At 40.6% G+C, this 16,736-nt stretch overlaps 1 protein-coding gene across 2 annotated transcripts in view; it reads right to left on the bottom strand.

Moving 5' to 3' along the window:
* The window catches only part of GFPT1 (glutamine--fructose-6-phosphate transaminase 1), a 57,248-nt gene extending 43,304 nt beyond the window's left edge, over nucleotides 1–13,944 (bottom strand). For both annotated transcript variants that reach the window (XM_036088474.2, XM_036088476.2), the window contains exons 1-2: nucleotides 13,758–13,944; nucleotides 1,559–1,666 (exon numbers count right to left, since the gene is read on the bottom strand). In XM_036088474.2, coding sequence (XP_035944367.1) covers nucleotides 1,559–1,666; nucleotides 13,758–13,764 — 115 coding nt within the window. In that variant the 5' untranslated portion in view covers nucleotides 13,765–13,944. The remainder of the gene's footprint in view (nucleotides 1–1,558; nucleotides 1,667–13,757) is intronic.
* Between the last annotated feature and the right edge of the window lie 2,792 nt (nucleotides 13,945–16,736).

Here is a 16,736-nt window from a genome sequence, read left to right as displayed (position 1 = left end):
TAGCTATAGCCAAGCAAAAATGAGGAGGCCGTGAACCAAACGGTGGTGATGAAGACAGAGATCAGTGATATTGCGGGTAGAACTGTCTGGATGCAATGTGAGAATGCAGCCTGAGTCCAGGATACCTCCTAGGCTCACTTGTTGAATGATTGCTGAATAAAGGAACACAGAAAGAACAGAATGGGGAGTGTATTCAGTTCAGTTCTGGATGTGCAAAGTTCACAGTATCATGGTTTCTCCAGGAAGAAATTTCTAAGGGCCAGTTGGAAATACAGGTCTGCGGCTTGGAAATTCATGTGGGTTGTTAAGTCACCGACATATAGGAGCTTGATGAAGTCAGAGCTCACCCATGAAGATACAAAGTAAGAAAAATGGGCCTAGGAAACAATCTTGAAAGAACATTAATATTTAAGCAAAAAGTGGAAGAAAAGGAACCCTCAAAGCAGACAGAAAAGAATCAGCATGTTAGGAAGAGAGTATGTGTTGTCAGAGAAGCTAAGGAAGGAGAGAATTTTAAGAACAAACGAGCTGAAGAGTTCACTTTCTATTAACCGAGGAAAGTCATACGAAACAAACGCCTATTACATTTGGCCATATCAAGAATAAAGACTTAACAGAGCAAGCCTGACACCACTTTCCTTAGAAAGGTCTGCTTGCAAAGTTGGCCCCTGGTTGGCGTCTGGGAACTTGGATTTCAGGATGGTTACCTAACTGATTAAGAATGGCTTACTGCACCTAACTGTGCAAACAATGTGGCTTATGCTGAACATGTGCTTCCATTCTGGGAGTCTAGAATTTTGGTACGCATTAGGCAGAGGGTGTCTATGTGACCGGCCTCCAATAAAAGCGTGGGCACTGAGTGACTAATGAGCTTCTCTGATATACATTTCACACACATTGTCACAACTGGCTGGGGAATTAAGCACACACTGTGTCACTCCACTGGAGAGAACTCTCAGAAGCTTGTGCCTCATTATCCTCCAGACTTCACCCCATGCACCATTTCCCTTTGCTGATTTTGCTTTGTATTCTTTTATTGTAATAAATCATAGCTATGAGTTCCACTATATGCTCAGTCGTCCTCGGGAGTCACCGGAACCAAGGGCGGTCGCGGGGACCCCTGACACAGTTAAGGAAAGGAGCCAGAGTAGAACACAAAGTTGACAAAAAGTTATTTTTATTTGCTTTGTCATTTATTTAAGGTAGAAGAATCTCAGGTTAAGTGTATATGCCAACATCAGGGAATCCTTGGAGAAAAAGAAATTATAGGAAAGAAAAAAGATAATTTATAAAATAAGACCTTCAAGAACTGTGTTCTACCATGAGAATGCCCCAGGTGATTTATGTTTTTACAGTTAACATTCTTAACAAAGGCAGATATCCTTAAGAAGTAGTAGAAATGGTAATACTACTGAAATTATATGTATAAACCCTTTAAACATGACAAAGGCTCAAAACAGATATTACTAAAGAATCTAGTCAACCAAAACATACAAAAAACCTCTTTATTTAGATTCAAGAATCATGCAAAACTTATATTTTTTTTAAAAGGAAATACCAGCAGAATCATATCCTCTGTACTCCAGTCTCTGAAGGCCTTTGATTAGGGTCTCCAAGATTTCTCGTCTTGTGCGAGGAACATGGTAGTTTAAGTAAGCAAATATACCTGCAAATGAACAAATATTTAATAAAAAATACGACTAATGAAGCAAAATTGACATAATTATGAAAAAATCCTAATTTGCATAATTATGTCTAAGATGTGCAGAAATATGAAGCTAGAGTCATCTTTAAAAAAGAAAAATTATCACTTCAAATTATTTAAAGGTGGTGAAACTTTTACAAAGGGGTATTTCTCCTTAGTATAAAAGACTGAAGCAAAACTGTCAAAATAAATGTTTAGCGTTTGCAAAGAAGCTTATAAGGCTAGTCACATATCTTCCATCACTGCCACTTTGTCAAGTAAAATTTAACTTCAAAAATTAACCAATCAACAAATTTGTGGTTTATGTCTTATGTACTGAGCACTGTTTAAAGGAAAACATTTTCTGAAATAAGTATTTTAAGCAACATACGGACCCTACAAAACTAGGCAAATGGAATAGTTATTCTTATTTCCAATGATTATGGTATCAGTAACATATAAGAATAAACATAAATAAATATTAATGATGTGAAAAATACAACCAAAATAATTTAATAATAGGGGAAAATGGACTAAAATATTTATATAATCCTCATAAGGGAAAATGGCATTTGTTGGATGAATCATTTGTTCACCAGATACTACCAAAAGATAAACAACTATTATGATAAATGTTAACATCTATTGAGAATTCATAAAAAAGGAGCACTTATTTGGAAAAGCAAAACTAGAATAAAAGGACTAGTACTACAATGTGAACTGAACCAGAAAAGCAAACAGGCAGAACACAGGTAAAGGAAATCCACATTTTAAAAACAGCAGCATGGGGCGCCTGGGTGGCTCAGTTGTTAAGCATCTGCCTTCGGCTCAGGTCATAATCCCAGAGTCCTGGGATCGAGCCCCACATTGGGCTCCCTGCTCAGTAGGGAGCCTGCTTCTCCCTCTCCTCCCTCTCCTCCCTGCTCGTGCATGTGCATGCTCACTCTCTCTTTCTCTCATAAGTAAATTCTTAAAAAAAAAAATACCATAATGTCAATATCCAACAAAAAGCCATCATGTGCATGATCACCATGATTGATACAGTGCAGTTTTTTCAGATAAACTATCATGCTCTTCAGAAAAAAAAAAAGGAACTCCACATTTAACACTACAATCCCAAACAAAATGAAAACAACTGTCTGAACTTTCCCAAAATAGGCAGTATGAGACCAAACACTATAGAAATCCTGTATTTTGTGCATACATTTATTTTTTAAAGATTTTATTTATTTGAGAGAGAGAGTAAGCACACGAGTAAGTGGGGGGAGAATCGGGGAGAGAATCTTCAAGCCGACTCCCCGCTGAGTGTGGAGCCCCACGAAGGACTCAATCCCACAACCTGAGCCAAAACCAAGGGTCAGTCGCTCAGCCAACTGAGCCACCCAGGTGGCCCCTTTCATTTTTTTTTTAAAGCCTTACATTTGTAAAGATTTTTTTAAGTTATCACGTACAAGCATGTCACTTGCACAGCACCACAACCCTGCATGAGGGCTGCAGTTCCTATTGTCACTGCTACGCCTTCATAAATATCTGGAAAATGAACTCAACTAATAACCCGACTATAAATGAACCTTCTCTGTAGTCTACACTTTCCCCCACCACGGGTCACTGGCATTTGATACAGATTAAACGAATTCACAGAAGATGAATCTTCTCCCAAAATAAGACTGTAATATAAATGATCTAATGAAACACTGATTCTCAACTAGTCTACTCTCTACCACAGTGATGAGCATCAGCTAAATAATCCGCTAAAGGAGGATACAATCAAGCTCATTTGAAAGTCACTAAACAATAAAACACATTACACTGCTAGGAACTGTTTGCCATCTGAGGGGCTCTAGGAAATCCTGAAGAGGAAATCCAGAGTTGCCAAATCCCAATAATGCAGCACAAACCAGAAAACTCACTACTAAGTCATCTCTCTTTTTTTAAGAAATGTAATTATGATGGTACAAGTAATACATATGGAGAATTAAAGATTAAATATAATAAGTGAATAACAATTTTTAAAAAGTCAATTTAAATGCTGATATAAAACCAACTGTTCTTAAGACAAATTAGAGACTCAACACATTTTTTTAAAAGAAAATTCAGAGTGATGCAATATTAAATTCACGATATCCAATACATGGAACTCAGTAATAGCATTCAACTTTGATACTGTTTCTAACTTCAATCTCTGGTTTACACTAGCTTAGTGTGCTGCTCTTGAGATCCTGAGTATCATTTCATGGCGAAAGGGATCTTCTAAATACCCAACTCCAAACAAACTTCTAAAATGGTAACTATTTGAGAAACTAATAAAATTCACACTAAACATCTGTTAGCTCATAAAGTACTCTGGCACTGAAGAAATCCTGTGACTCTTTTAACTCATGTATGTCCTCAAACCTTCCACCATACCACCCTGCCTCGGCTTCCCCTCTGCAAAATGAATGGGTTTGACTGAGAGGCGGTAAAATAGGTTTCACAGCAAGTACCAAGTTATTAATTGGTAGTGGCTGTAGAAAACATTGATCCAGTGGCCCCATTTCCTAAACAGGAAGGAAAGCCATGATTGATCAGCAACACGTATTACTAGGAAGTGGAAAGTGACAGCACAAGGGCGACATATTGCCTGACATTTGAGGACATCTACAGTCCTTGCCTGCTAGATGTTCTGTAGTTTCTGAAAATTCTTCTGATTGCTTTAGAACTATTCCAGCTGAATTTGACATTTTTTAAATACCTATACACACTACACTTCTGGGGCTCATTTCTTTGTTACAACATTTACATGATTTTGTTCTGTGTACAGTGTATCTACCAAATTAAAATTGGAAACCTGGTGAAGAGCCTTATTATTTTCAGAGTACAGTTGACCCTTGAACACAGGTTTGAACCGCACAAGTCCACTTATGTGTGAATTCTTCCATAAATACAGTACAGTGTTGTAAATGTATTTCTCTTCCTTATGATTTTCCTAATAACATTTTCTTTTCTCTAGCTTTTGTAAGAATACAGTATATAATACATGTAACACACAAAACATGTATTAATGTTTTTGGTTGAGCTTTATATTATTGGTGAGCTTTCCAGTCAACACATGGCTATGAGTAGTTAAGTTTTGGGGGAGTCAAAAGTTACACTCGGATTTTCCACTGCAGGGGGGTGAGGGTAGGCACCCCAAGCCCCATGTTGTTCAAGGGTCAATTGTATTCTGTTAAGAATAAAAGCAAAGTAACATATAAAATTTGAGGACATTTTTCTGCAAAATTGCATTTTTTTTTTCAAGATTTTATTTAAGAGAGAGTGGCAGGCAGAGGGAGAGTGAGAAGCAGGCTTTCCACTGAGCAGGGAGCCCAACGTGGGGCTCGATCCCAGGACCCTGGGACCATGACCTGAGCCGAAGGCAGACGCTTCGGCTGAGCCACTCAGGCGCTCCGCAAAATTGCATTATTATCATACCTAAGAAGATAATGCTACCACCACCTGATACAATGTTCATATTTAAAATTTCCCTGGGGCACCTGGGTGGCTCAGTCAGGTAAGCATCTGCCACCAGCTCAGGTCATGATCCTGGGCTTGAGCCCCCCGTTAGGCTCCCTGCTTCGTGAGGGGCCTGCTTCTCCCTCTCCCTCTGCCCACCCCCCGCCTGCTCACGCTTGTACTCGCTCACTCTCTCTCTCAAATAATAAATAAATCTTTAAAAAAAATAAAATAAAATTTCCTTATTATAAAGTCTTTTACAGCTGATTTGTTCATTCTAGGATATAATAAAGGATCATACCTCACATTTGATTGCTATGTCTCAAAAGTCTCTTTGAATCCAGAATGGTCTCTCCCCTACTGCCCTGTTTTCCCCAAGACACTGACTTACTGGCAAGCTGAGGCCAATTTTCTTGTTGAATGTCTCACCTTCCGGCTATGTCTAACTGTTTCCACACAGTATAGTCTAACCAATTCCTCTATTCCTTCTATTTCCTGTAGACTGGAAGATAGATCTAAAGACTTGATTGAGTTAGGTTAAAGTATGGAAGCAAGAATTATTCACAATGTATGTATGCATTTTATATTGTCCATAGGTCCCTTATTAGTGATGTTAAAATTGTCACTGGTAAAGATAATTAGATCATCTAGCCTATCATATTCTGAAAGCATCTTCAGAATACTTTTTCAGATATTGACAGTGTTGATTTTAAGACTCATATTCTCTTTCTTTTTGATCTATAAAATAATGGTGCATTTCCCAATCAGTGGGATCTTAGATTCAATAAAATACCATATATCATGTTCCAACTCAAAACCTGCCTTTTCCTTGAGAGGAAGCACTACTATTATCTATAATCATCCCTGTCATTTTTTGGTTCACTCTTGGAACAAAGAAAAGAAGAGGAGGAACAGAGGAAGAAATTGGAGCAACATTTCTCCCTATATAACCAGACAGGAATTGAAAGGAAGAAAAGGACAACCTATGTAGAGAAGTTTTCTAAGAAAAAGTAACAGAGTTGGGTGAAGAAAAAACGGGGGGGGGAGGGAGGGGGAAGAGGATAAATCTAAACCATCCTTGCTTAGAGAAATGAGAGATAAAGAAGAGACTGAACCTGTCAATTTAACAGACCAGCCCCTTGCCAAGACTGTTGACCCGTGACCCCTAAACAGTGCACCTAATAAGATTAGTGGGTTATGTGTGTTCATGGGGTAGCTGGGAAAATATAATGGCAAATAACCAGCCAATCAGGCATGCAGGGCATGTTCACAAGGGAGGCATTCGTAACTCAAAATGGTGCTTATTAGAGTAGAAATCACTAGAATGAACCCCATTTTAGGTCTTTGACTTGTCTTCTCAAACCTCCCATAAACAGCTCTGCTTTAGGTTAACTGCTAAAAGCCTAAAAATCAGCTCTCTGCAGCTCTTGGGTTAATTGCTCCAATACCACACACAGTAGCTGTACGGAGCACAGGAGATTTTCCACTTCTACATCACCACAAGCTTCCAGGATATAAGTTTTCTTATTAATGGAATATTCTTGAAGTAAATATCTCCCTAAATGATGCAGATGTTTGCTCCTACAGGCATCATTCTTGGAAAACTGCAACTTAAATTCAACAACATGAAAGCAATAATGAGCACTTTGCCTAACAAAATATTCAGACATGACCTGGATCATACACACACTTGGTTGAAAGGCCATTAAACCTTCCTGAAATGAAAACTGAATGCAACTTAGCTGACTAATTAAATTATTAAAGATCATATGCCTGGTTGAATTTATGTCCTTGTAAATAAGAATACTTTTACATATTTTTCCCTTGACAACTTCAATATTTTGAGACCTCAGACATTGTAATTTATCAGTGATAAGTGTTCAAATTCATTCTGTAAATTTTAGTTTCTGAATCAAAATCCATCTGCAATGCCACTTAACTTTCATTTTTAAATTTTTCTTATAATGCAAGTTCTATTTCATTCATTATCATCTTTAAAGATTCAAATTACACAAATGCTATAGAATAAATTGTGAAAATCTGGGGCACCTGGATGGCTCAGTTGGTTAGGTGTCTGCCTGTGGCTCAGGTCATGATCCCAGGGTTCTGGATTGAGCCTGCTTCTCCCTCTCCCTCTGCCTTCTGCCTCCCCAGCTTGTGTGCTCTCTCTCTAATAAAATAAATAAAATCTTTCTAAAAAAATTGTGAAAATCTCCTTTTTCTCCTTTTTCTATCTTTTTTCCATCTCCATACAAGGGAGGTATCTACTGTTAATCCCACACAAACTGTCCCAATCCTTCAGCTATGAACCTACGTATATGTACAGTCCTTTAGCTATACATATATAAAGCTAGATGTACATGGTTTTAGAGGGCACTTTTTTTAACACATAAATGTGATGACTCTATCTATATTGTTTTACTTAAAATGTTGGATATCTTTTTATGTCAGTATATACACATCCACCTTATTCTATTTAACGGCTGCGTACTACTCCATAATAGATTTATTTTACCTAATCATTTCCCTCCTGTTGAGGTTTTTCTAACTCTTTGTAATTACAAACAATGCTGCAATTAAACGTATACACATCAAAACTTGATGCTTATCATAAAACATATTCAATACTCTAATCATGGAGGCATATCCTACACACAAGGTTCCTTTAAAAAGAGGAAATATTGAGATTATGTTATCTACAATCCTAAAAACACCAAGAAAAAGTTATAACATTTAGAGTGACACAATGAGGAATTTCAATTATTAGTGTTTTTTAATTATTTAAAATCTTTTCCCTATTTATAAATGCTGGTTCAAGTGTCCCCTACTTTGTTGTAAATACACATTGCCACTGGAAGGAGCTCCGTAACACTTCTCTCTTGCACATTTAACACTCTGGAACTCAAAGCACTGTTCAAACCCTGACATGTCTAATTACACACTCCCTCACAGCCTACCTACGGCATCCTCTTTCCTGAGAAAAAGCATGCACTTCCTGCTCACAACCCTTCAAACACTCCATCTTTCCCACTTCCATCTAACCAATCCCATCAGACCACAACTTTCCAGCATCCTCACAAGTCAGCTCCTCTGGGCCCACCATGCTCTTACTCCCGAGTCCCTGAGCAGGCCTACATCAGAGTCCATCCAGTTCAAGTCCATCCATCCATTTCAGGCCCACTTTTGTATGGGCCCTCCCAACTGCTGGCCAATCCTATTAATTCACTGCTTGACCAACTTTCAAACTTCCCCAGATATTATTCTAAAACTAGAATCTAGACTACTCCATTTCTCTCTTCCCAGTTTCTCAATTTCTGGCAGATTCTCACAGAATTGAAGCTTTCATCTTCATCTTAACAGTATATACCCTCTCACCCTCCCTACAGTGTTCCAACATGCCAGAGGCTGTTCACCCTGGAGACACGCTGTGGATACAGATACAGCCTGGTGAGAGATCCACAACCCTCTCCCCTGGATTGTCAAGGGCCAAAAAGAGCTCACCAGACGCCACTGGAACAGCTAAGGCACAGGCCCCTCCCTCTGGGCAAACCCACTCCAGGGTGCCTTATCCTTCACTATGAGCTCGAAATAGAGAAATATTTCTCACACACTATTCCTTGAAGCCAGTCTCTCCTACCTGTAACTCTTGATAAGCGATTCCTCAACTGTCTAAAAACAGAACCTTTTATTACATCAAAATATTTTGAGGATCCTACACAATAGTGGGTTGAATTTTTAATTATCCAGTGATCCAGAACAACTTCTGTACAACTTTACAGACAATGCTTAGAGTATGAATCAATCAGTGAAAACCAATAATAACTTCACAGCTTATAGGTCAAGAACCACAGCTCTAGAACTCAACTTTTCAACTCTATCAGGGGACCTCAGTTCCACAATACTCCCTCCTCTGCTGGTATGCATGCCCTCCTCCTCAACACAAACTCAGGTTCCTCTGCCTTCATATATTCAACTTCTCTAATCATTTCTTTACAGCCAAATGCAATTAATTTCTCTCTGCAATATTAAACATGAATGATCTTCTACTTCTGTAGATTCTGTCCAAGTCAATACACTACTTTGGAACTCTTCTGCCTCTAATCACTGCTCTTTGGCCCCTTTTCCTGGAATGTTTACTTCTTCTTTCAAACCCCATGGCAACAGTTCTCAACCTATTTCTGCCTCCATTCACTGCTGGGTAAATGCCACCAATGATATCTCTCACAGTGCACTAATTCTCTACCAGCTGGCACTATTCCTCAACCTAAGAGTACTGCTGCTGGGGCGCCTGGCTGCCTCAGTCCACAGGGCATGCGACTCTTGATCTTGGCATTATTAAGTTCGAGCCCCACACTGGGTGTAGAGATTACTTAAAAAAAAAAAAAAAAAAAAAAGGTACTGCCCCATTACCTGGAACATTCCTCCCCTAACTAGTCTCTGAATTTCTATTCAACCCACTTGTAGACCATAACATGGCAATGAACAATGAACAAGAAATGCCTACTAACACTCACACCTGTTGCATGCCTTGTGTTGCACCTGCGTATTCACTGTTTCCTTCAACCAGACAGCAATTCCTTGAAGGCAATTCCCTTATGTTAGTCATCTCTCCGAAGGACAAAGCACCAACTATATAAAGCCATCACTTCAAATATCTTCTAATGCTTTCTAGGTACTTGAAATGTACAGTCAAAAATTCCTTTATAAAATTAAACATACTCTTAACATAAAAAAAAAAAAAATTCCTAAACCACAGAAAGAGAACACTATTTTGCAGGATGCTAAATAGGGATAAGGTGAAATGTTCCATAATTAAAGGTTTAAGAAATACTGAGTTAAAGTTAACAGGTTTATTTGTAGAACTTTCTAGAAACTTTAATCTTGTTAATTGTGAATCTCCAAAAGCAGAATTTCCCACACTTGTGTTATAAAACTCTTTCCCACCTTCTATTGCTCATAACCAGCACCTATTAACTTCTCTCTTTACAGGGAACACAATTGAGGAAATACTTATTAAGCAATAAATTATTTTCTTTCACAACTACTTTATATCCAGTATGATTTCCAAGGATATGTTAACAGAATTGGTTTTACGATTTATCCTAGTAGCCAGCCTCAGCATCCCTCAATTACCTCCAAAGCTATTAGATAGTATTATTACAAAAATCTTTTTAAGGATTCATTTCAGGATACTTTTAAATTATAAGCTCCCTTACTGCTTTTAAATATGGCTCCATTTACAAAAATTCCATTTATATACACCATTGGATCAGAGCGTATACCCGCTCTTCCAGGGACAATGTCTAGAGGCATTCAGAATGGTCCCATGTTTTTTTGTTTTGTTTTGTTTTGTTTTAAAGATTTTATTTATTTATTTGACAGAGACACAGCCAGAGAGGGAACACAAGCAGGGGGAGTGGGAGAGGGAGAAGCAGGCTTCCCGCAGAGCAGGGAGCCCGATGCGGGGCTCGATCCCAGGACCCTGGGATCATGACCCGAGACGAAGGCAGACGCTTAACGACTGAGCCACCCAGGCGCCCCAAGAATGGTCCCATGTTTGACATACCATCACAGGCTGTCCAAAATACAGCCTCTAACAAAACTAGGCTGTCCCAAACCCCTGGTAATAGAACTGTTTACCTTTATACCAAGGAGGTTGGAAAAGCACCAAAATCCACATGTGGCATGTGCCCAGGCCAACTTTCGAGGCGTTTGTGCTGTGAGACTTACAGTTCTTATGAGGTTGTCTAAGACGGAAAAAACACATCAGCAGAGACTGCGGTGATTCCATGTGTGTTGTGTCAGTGACTGGATCAGGCATGCTGGGCTTACTGAGGAGAACAGTGTTTTGAACGTGTTGAAGGAACAAGCACAGAGTCAGAAAGCTAAATTTAAAAATGCAGTTTTGAGTAATAAAAAAAATCAAAAGAAAAAAAGAACGGTATAACCCTACATTTATTAAAAAAAAAACAAAAAACAAAAAAAACCACAACAGTACAATCTGTTAAAAGCTGTGGGTAGCTTAAGTGACTTGCCATTCTCTCACCAAAACAAAAGGTAGTACAAACAAAAAAGGACAAAGTGTATTCTAAAGAACCAAGAATAAGAGGAAGATAAAATAAATTTGGAAAACAGGCACACTATTCTTCTCTGGGAGATTTACAACACTTATTAGCCCACTAAAGGTTCCAAGAAACCTTCCAAAAAAAAAAAAAAGCCATTTCAACACTGTTTAATCTATTGCTTCCCAAATTTACTTGACTGCAGAATCTTTTTTTTTCCTGATTAACACTATTAACATCCCAACATAAGCTGGTAAACATTATGACAGTTTTATCAGTATATCTGATTGGAAAAAGCATATCACAGAATTTTCTGCCTTCATTCTTCTGCTTCAACACTGTACAGTGTTGAAACAAAATAATCTTTTAGAAAAACTTGGAATAGGCAGCAGGTAATCAGAAGGTAAACTTCTATGGGTCCGGGATGGGTGATATAGGTGATGGAGATTAAGGAGGGCACTTGTCCATGATGATCCCTGAGTGAGGTATGGAATCCTTCAATCACTACACTGTACACCTGAAACTAATGTAACACTGTGTTAACTACACTGGAATTAAATTAAAATGAAAAAGAAGGTAAACCTCTAAATTTTCCTATCTAATCTCATTCCCACTCACTTCCTCTGCCTAGAAATTTTATTTCAATGATTGAGATATGGGAAGAAAATAAATTAAGTCAGGGGCGCCTGGGTGGCTCAGTCATTAAGCGTCTGCCTTCGGCTCAGGTCATGATCCCGGGGTCCTGGGATCGAGCCCCGCATCAGGCTCCCTGCTCAGCGGGGAGCCTGCTTCACCCCTCCCACTCCCTGCTTCACCCCTCCCACTCCCCCTGCTTGTGTTCCCTCTCTCTCTGTGTCTCTGTCAAATAAATAAAATCTTAAAAAAAAAAAGAAAAGAAATAAGTCATTCTTCTAACAGTTAAGTTTCAGAATTTACATTAAAGAGGAAATAAATTCTGAACTCTATTCCTGGAATCATGCAAAACTCTGTTCTGGGTTAAAAGCAGGACCTTGGAAATGTTTCAAATACTATTTCTTTATAACTGGTGTGTTTCCTCAGCAGTTGATGTTGGCTGCGTGAAAACTCCTACTTATCTAGTCTCCACCCCAAAGCCTCACCCTTATCTGAACCTTTCTAAAGCAAATCTGATTTTTTCTTTTATGGTACTTTTTTTTTTTTCCTGAAACAAGATGAAGAAGAAGACGAAATGACCCGCAACCAGAAAGCCACGTACTTAACTAGGCACACACCTCATCATTCAGGAAAAGTTAATTACCAAATGAAGCATCTTGGGGATTAACCAGTTTGCAAATTCACTACTTCGCAGCTACAACCTAAATAATGTTTTTCAAAACCACTCTACTAACTAGGCACAGCAAAAGTATAACTGATTCCAAAGTCAGCTCTAATCTAATAATTTCAGAAACTATTTATAGATGTTTCTGTTTTGAGTTTTTTTTTAAGCTACTCTAAATTTAAACCTGCTCCTCATTTTCAGAAGCTGAAATTATCATAAAGTTAAATACAAGAAAAATATACACTAATGAGTACAAGCCACCTCCCCCCAGGATATTCTTGCAAAAGGCTGTGAAGAGTAAGTTTCCCAGATAGCTTCAATTCTATTACAATCCTACTTCCCTTAAAAAAACGTTCCTTCTTCCAACTGTAAGGTTAGTTGTAAATTTCAATAAAAGCGCAGGAATACTTTCCACCAACAATGGCCAAGTAAATACCTATTTTGGAGTTTATCAATCATTTCAGATATAATTCTGACAATCCCCTTTACTAACAGTTTTAGGAAATATTAAAACTACTAAGTCCCGAAACATGGAATAAAAGGACATATGTTCTAACTGCTCTTGGTAAAACATTTATTAAATGTGGACCAACACTGTTCATAGGTGTTTTAAATGGGTGCACGTGCACGTGATAACGCATGTTACGGTCACTTTCGGGCCTCTTCCACCACAGGATTAGGTCTAAGCCCATTCACCAAGTTATTGATTAGCAATGGTTTCTGTTGAGACGGGGTGGCAGGAAGTAAGATTGTGTGGAATGCCACTGTAATTCTAGCTGTATATAGTTCTGTTTCTATTGGGCCCGCCCGAAAGAAAGCAACTAAAAATAAGTATTTTTAAAAAAGATAAAACCTAGAAGAAAGGAAGATAAGTTCAAGCGATCTCACCTGATGTTCCACAGGTTGCCTCACTCACCTGACGGACTCTTGAAGGCAACCCGCTCCACACCTCAGTTCCCTCGGCCCTCTCTCCTTTTCCAAGACATCTATCTACATTTTGGTTCCCTTCTCCGCGAAAAACCGCCCCCTTTGGCCCCCCAGATCCACTCTAGAGCCGCCCTCCTCTCAGGTGCCCTCCTAGGTCCACCACCCCCATCCCGTTCGCAGAGGCCGGCCTCCGCACCCAGCACCCAGACTTCACACCCTCACACTCCGGCTCCCGCCAGCGCCTCCGGCCTCGGCGGCGCCCGCACCGCACCCCAGCACCGCCCCGCAACACGCCCCCCGCCCGCAGCCCCCTTACCGCACATGATGCAGAAGGCACGGTCCGCGGGCGAGCGGCGAACGGCTGGTGAGGTCGGATGAGCACACACGAGCCTCGGGGGCGATCGGCGAGCTTGGGGGCCCGGGGCAAACCAACACGACTCCCTCGGGGATGCGACGGCCGAAGCAACGACAGCCTTCTCGGCCTCCCGGGCTCGCCAGCAACTGCCGACGGGCCCCGCCCCTCGGCGCGCACCGCGCCGACGCCGCCGCCTCCCGCGGATCCCATTGGGCCGCATCCGCGCCGCTCACGCGCAGCTCCCGCCTCCCCGCCCCGCCCCGCCCCGCCCTCGAGCCCACGCAGGCGCTGGCCTGCTGGCGGCGGAGACGTGGCAGCAGCCAGCGGTCGCATCCGCTTGGGGTTCCTGGAGCCGCCCGGCCCCCGGGCGAGCAGCTGGAGGAACCACGCCGTGGGGGAGGAAGAAACTCGGCGGCTGGCAGGGAAAGACGGAACGTTAAGGAAGGAGGAGGATGGAATTGTCAGCAAAGCAAATAGCATTGGAGCACGCGCCCAATGCAACCCAAGGCCCCAGGCTACGAAGCGGCGGAGAAAGGGGGAAGAAAGAGGGAGGCCTGAGAAGGGGGTTCTGGGGAACAAATAAACAAGTCAGGCTGGAAAGGGACATAAGGCTGAAGAAAAATTGCAAAGAAAACTGAATGACGTAGGGAGGAAAGGAACCAAAATTCTTGATGTAAAGCGCTGTTCAGGTTCGTCCAGTCTTTCTGGTGACAGGCAATTCAGTTCCGGACTTAAGCTCTGTGTAATATGCTTGGCCTCTAAACGCCCTCCGCACCCCACCCCACTCCCATTCATTGCCTCCCTAACCCCCAGATTTTGGCAGAGCGGATTCGGGGGTGGGGGGAAGGTAAAGCTCAACGATACAACACTGTGCTCCTGGGCTTGTGAAACTTCTGGCCCGGACTTCTGATGGCCCACCTGAGAAGACTAGGAATTGCCCAGATTTGACAGCCTTACATTTGACTCACTGACGATTCATTCTGTGAATTAATGCACCACTCCTGCCAAGAGAGACTTAATCAGAGAGAGATGATGTTTCTGAGAATTTATTATCCAAGCATTTGCTCTAGGAAGATTTAAATGGTATCTTTAGTCAAATGTAGATGGTTATCATAACTATTAATGGCTCTAGATTAGGATCAAATAAAAACTTGATTGGCATACAGAACATGGCATGGACTTCTGACCCTAGTTATCTGGGCTTACCTCACACGATTGCTGTCTTCCTACCCCACCTTCCAGCCCTTTACACTCCAACAATGCTACACCGTTTCCCTACTGCGCCAACATTCTCAAATATTTTGTACACATTAGTTACTTTTCGTGGAATCCCCACCCCATTGGGGAAAACCTATTTTTTTCTCCGTAGACAGACTTAAGGACATGGATTAAGCTCTCATTCTTTGACCTGCCCCCTTTAAATCAATATACTTCTGACATTGTGTGTGTGTGTGTGTGTGTGTATTTCCCTCCTAGGCTGTTTCTTGAGGCTAGAACAAGCCTTTGCATACCTAACACCTAGTATAAACCCTAGCACAAAATAACGGATCAAAATGTTTTCGTGGCACCTGGCTGGCTCAGTCAGTGAAGCATGCGACTCTTGATCTCAAGGTCATGGGTTTGAGCCCCACATGGGGGGTAGAGAGTACTACTAATTAAAAGAATTTTATTAGTACTACTAATATAAAAGAATAAAATATTTTTTAAAAAGTTTTTGAAGGAGTGAAAAAAGCCATATTATCTTAGTGGAATTGACCTCCTATGACTGGTTATATGATCAAGTGAACGAAGGAAGGGCTTTTCAGATTTTCTTAGAGGGAAAAAATAAATGCCTTTTTATTACTTGCCTCAAAGAGAGGCTAGAAAAATGTTACATTTAACTAATAGAAGTATTTATCACCTAAGAGCCCTTTAATATTTCAGGCCCTTAAGCCCCTAAATGACCCCAGAGCAAAGTTAAAAAAACAGTGAGCTGTTTGTTAATAGACAACACATCTCTTAATTCAAGAGGCAAGAGACTGTGAATGTACATCTTGGCCTCAGAACCCTCATCTAAGAGTTTCTAGTAAGACTGCAGTGATATTGCCAAGGAGTCAAGGTAACAAAGAGAGGAGAAAAGCAAGGGGTTCAATGGTATTTTTGTTTGAGCGTGAGAACTTTGGTGCTACTGCTGACACTTTCTTTATGGCATCATCAGGTTTGCTAGCAGTGCACAAAGGTGTTGTTCAAACATTGGAATCACACTTTGACTCCTTGGTGATTATAGTTAATAATACTGTGGGTTCCATATTTTTTTAGATATACCAACTAGAAGCCCGATGGCCTTCTGCCCAGCAGGATGTATGGCAAGGAGGAGGTTGAGAGAAACTTTGAAAGTCAATATTTTCCCAACCCAATGCAACAAAGAGCCCTTTATAACTATGCTCCAGTCAAGACACTAATATGAAAGAATTCTGTTTGTCTGACCCCCATCTCTATAGAGCTTTGCCTTAGCTGGACCTTTGGGAATAGGGGCTGGAGAATAAAATAAATGATCTGTAAAGGAAAGGGGACATCTGGGTCTAATTCAAACATCTGAAGAAATGGAAAGGATTTTCTCTCCTCATCAAAAGTTCTGAACTAACTAAGCTTTAAAAAAAAAAAAAAGGAATGATGGTAAGGATGGTGTCATCATCTCTTTAAGTCCATTTCTCTGTTCATAGATTTGTCCTGTTAAACCTGATGGCTCTCAGTCTCCTCCATGCCATACAGCCTGATGGGCAGAAGGCCATTAGGGTTTCCAGCTGCCATTTCTAAAAAAAAGGAACTGTAATTAAAATAGCTTTATAAAATTTTTAAATGGGGGGCAGGGGGATGGCACCTGGGTGCCTCAGTCAGTTGAGCCTCAGACTCTTGGTTTCGGCTCAGGTTGTGATCTCATGGGTCGTGGGATCAAGCCCC

The sequence above is a fragment of the Halichoerus grypus genome, chromosome 10 (assembly GCF_964656455.1).
Source record: "Halichoerus grypus chromosome 10, mHalGry1.hap1.1, whole genome shotgun sequence".
NCBI lineage: Eukaryota > Metazoa > Chordata > Mammalia > Carnivora > Phocidae > Halichoerus > Halichoerus grypus.
The sequence above is the reverse complement of the archived record's forward strand: the minus strand, read 5'-3'. Positions and strand labels throughout refer to the sequence as shown.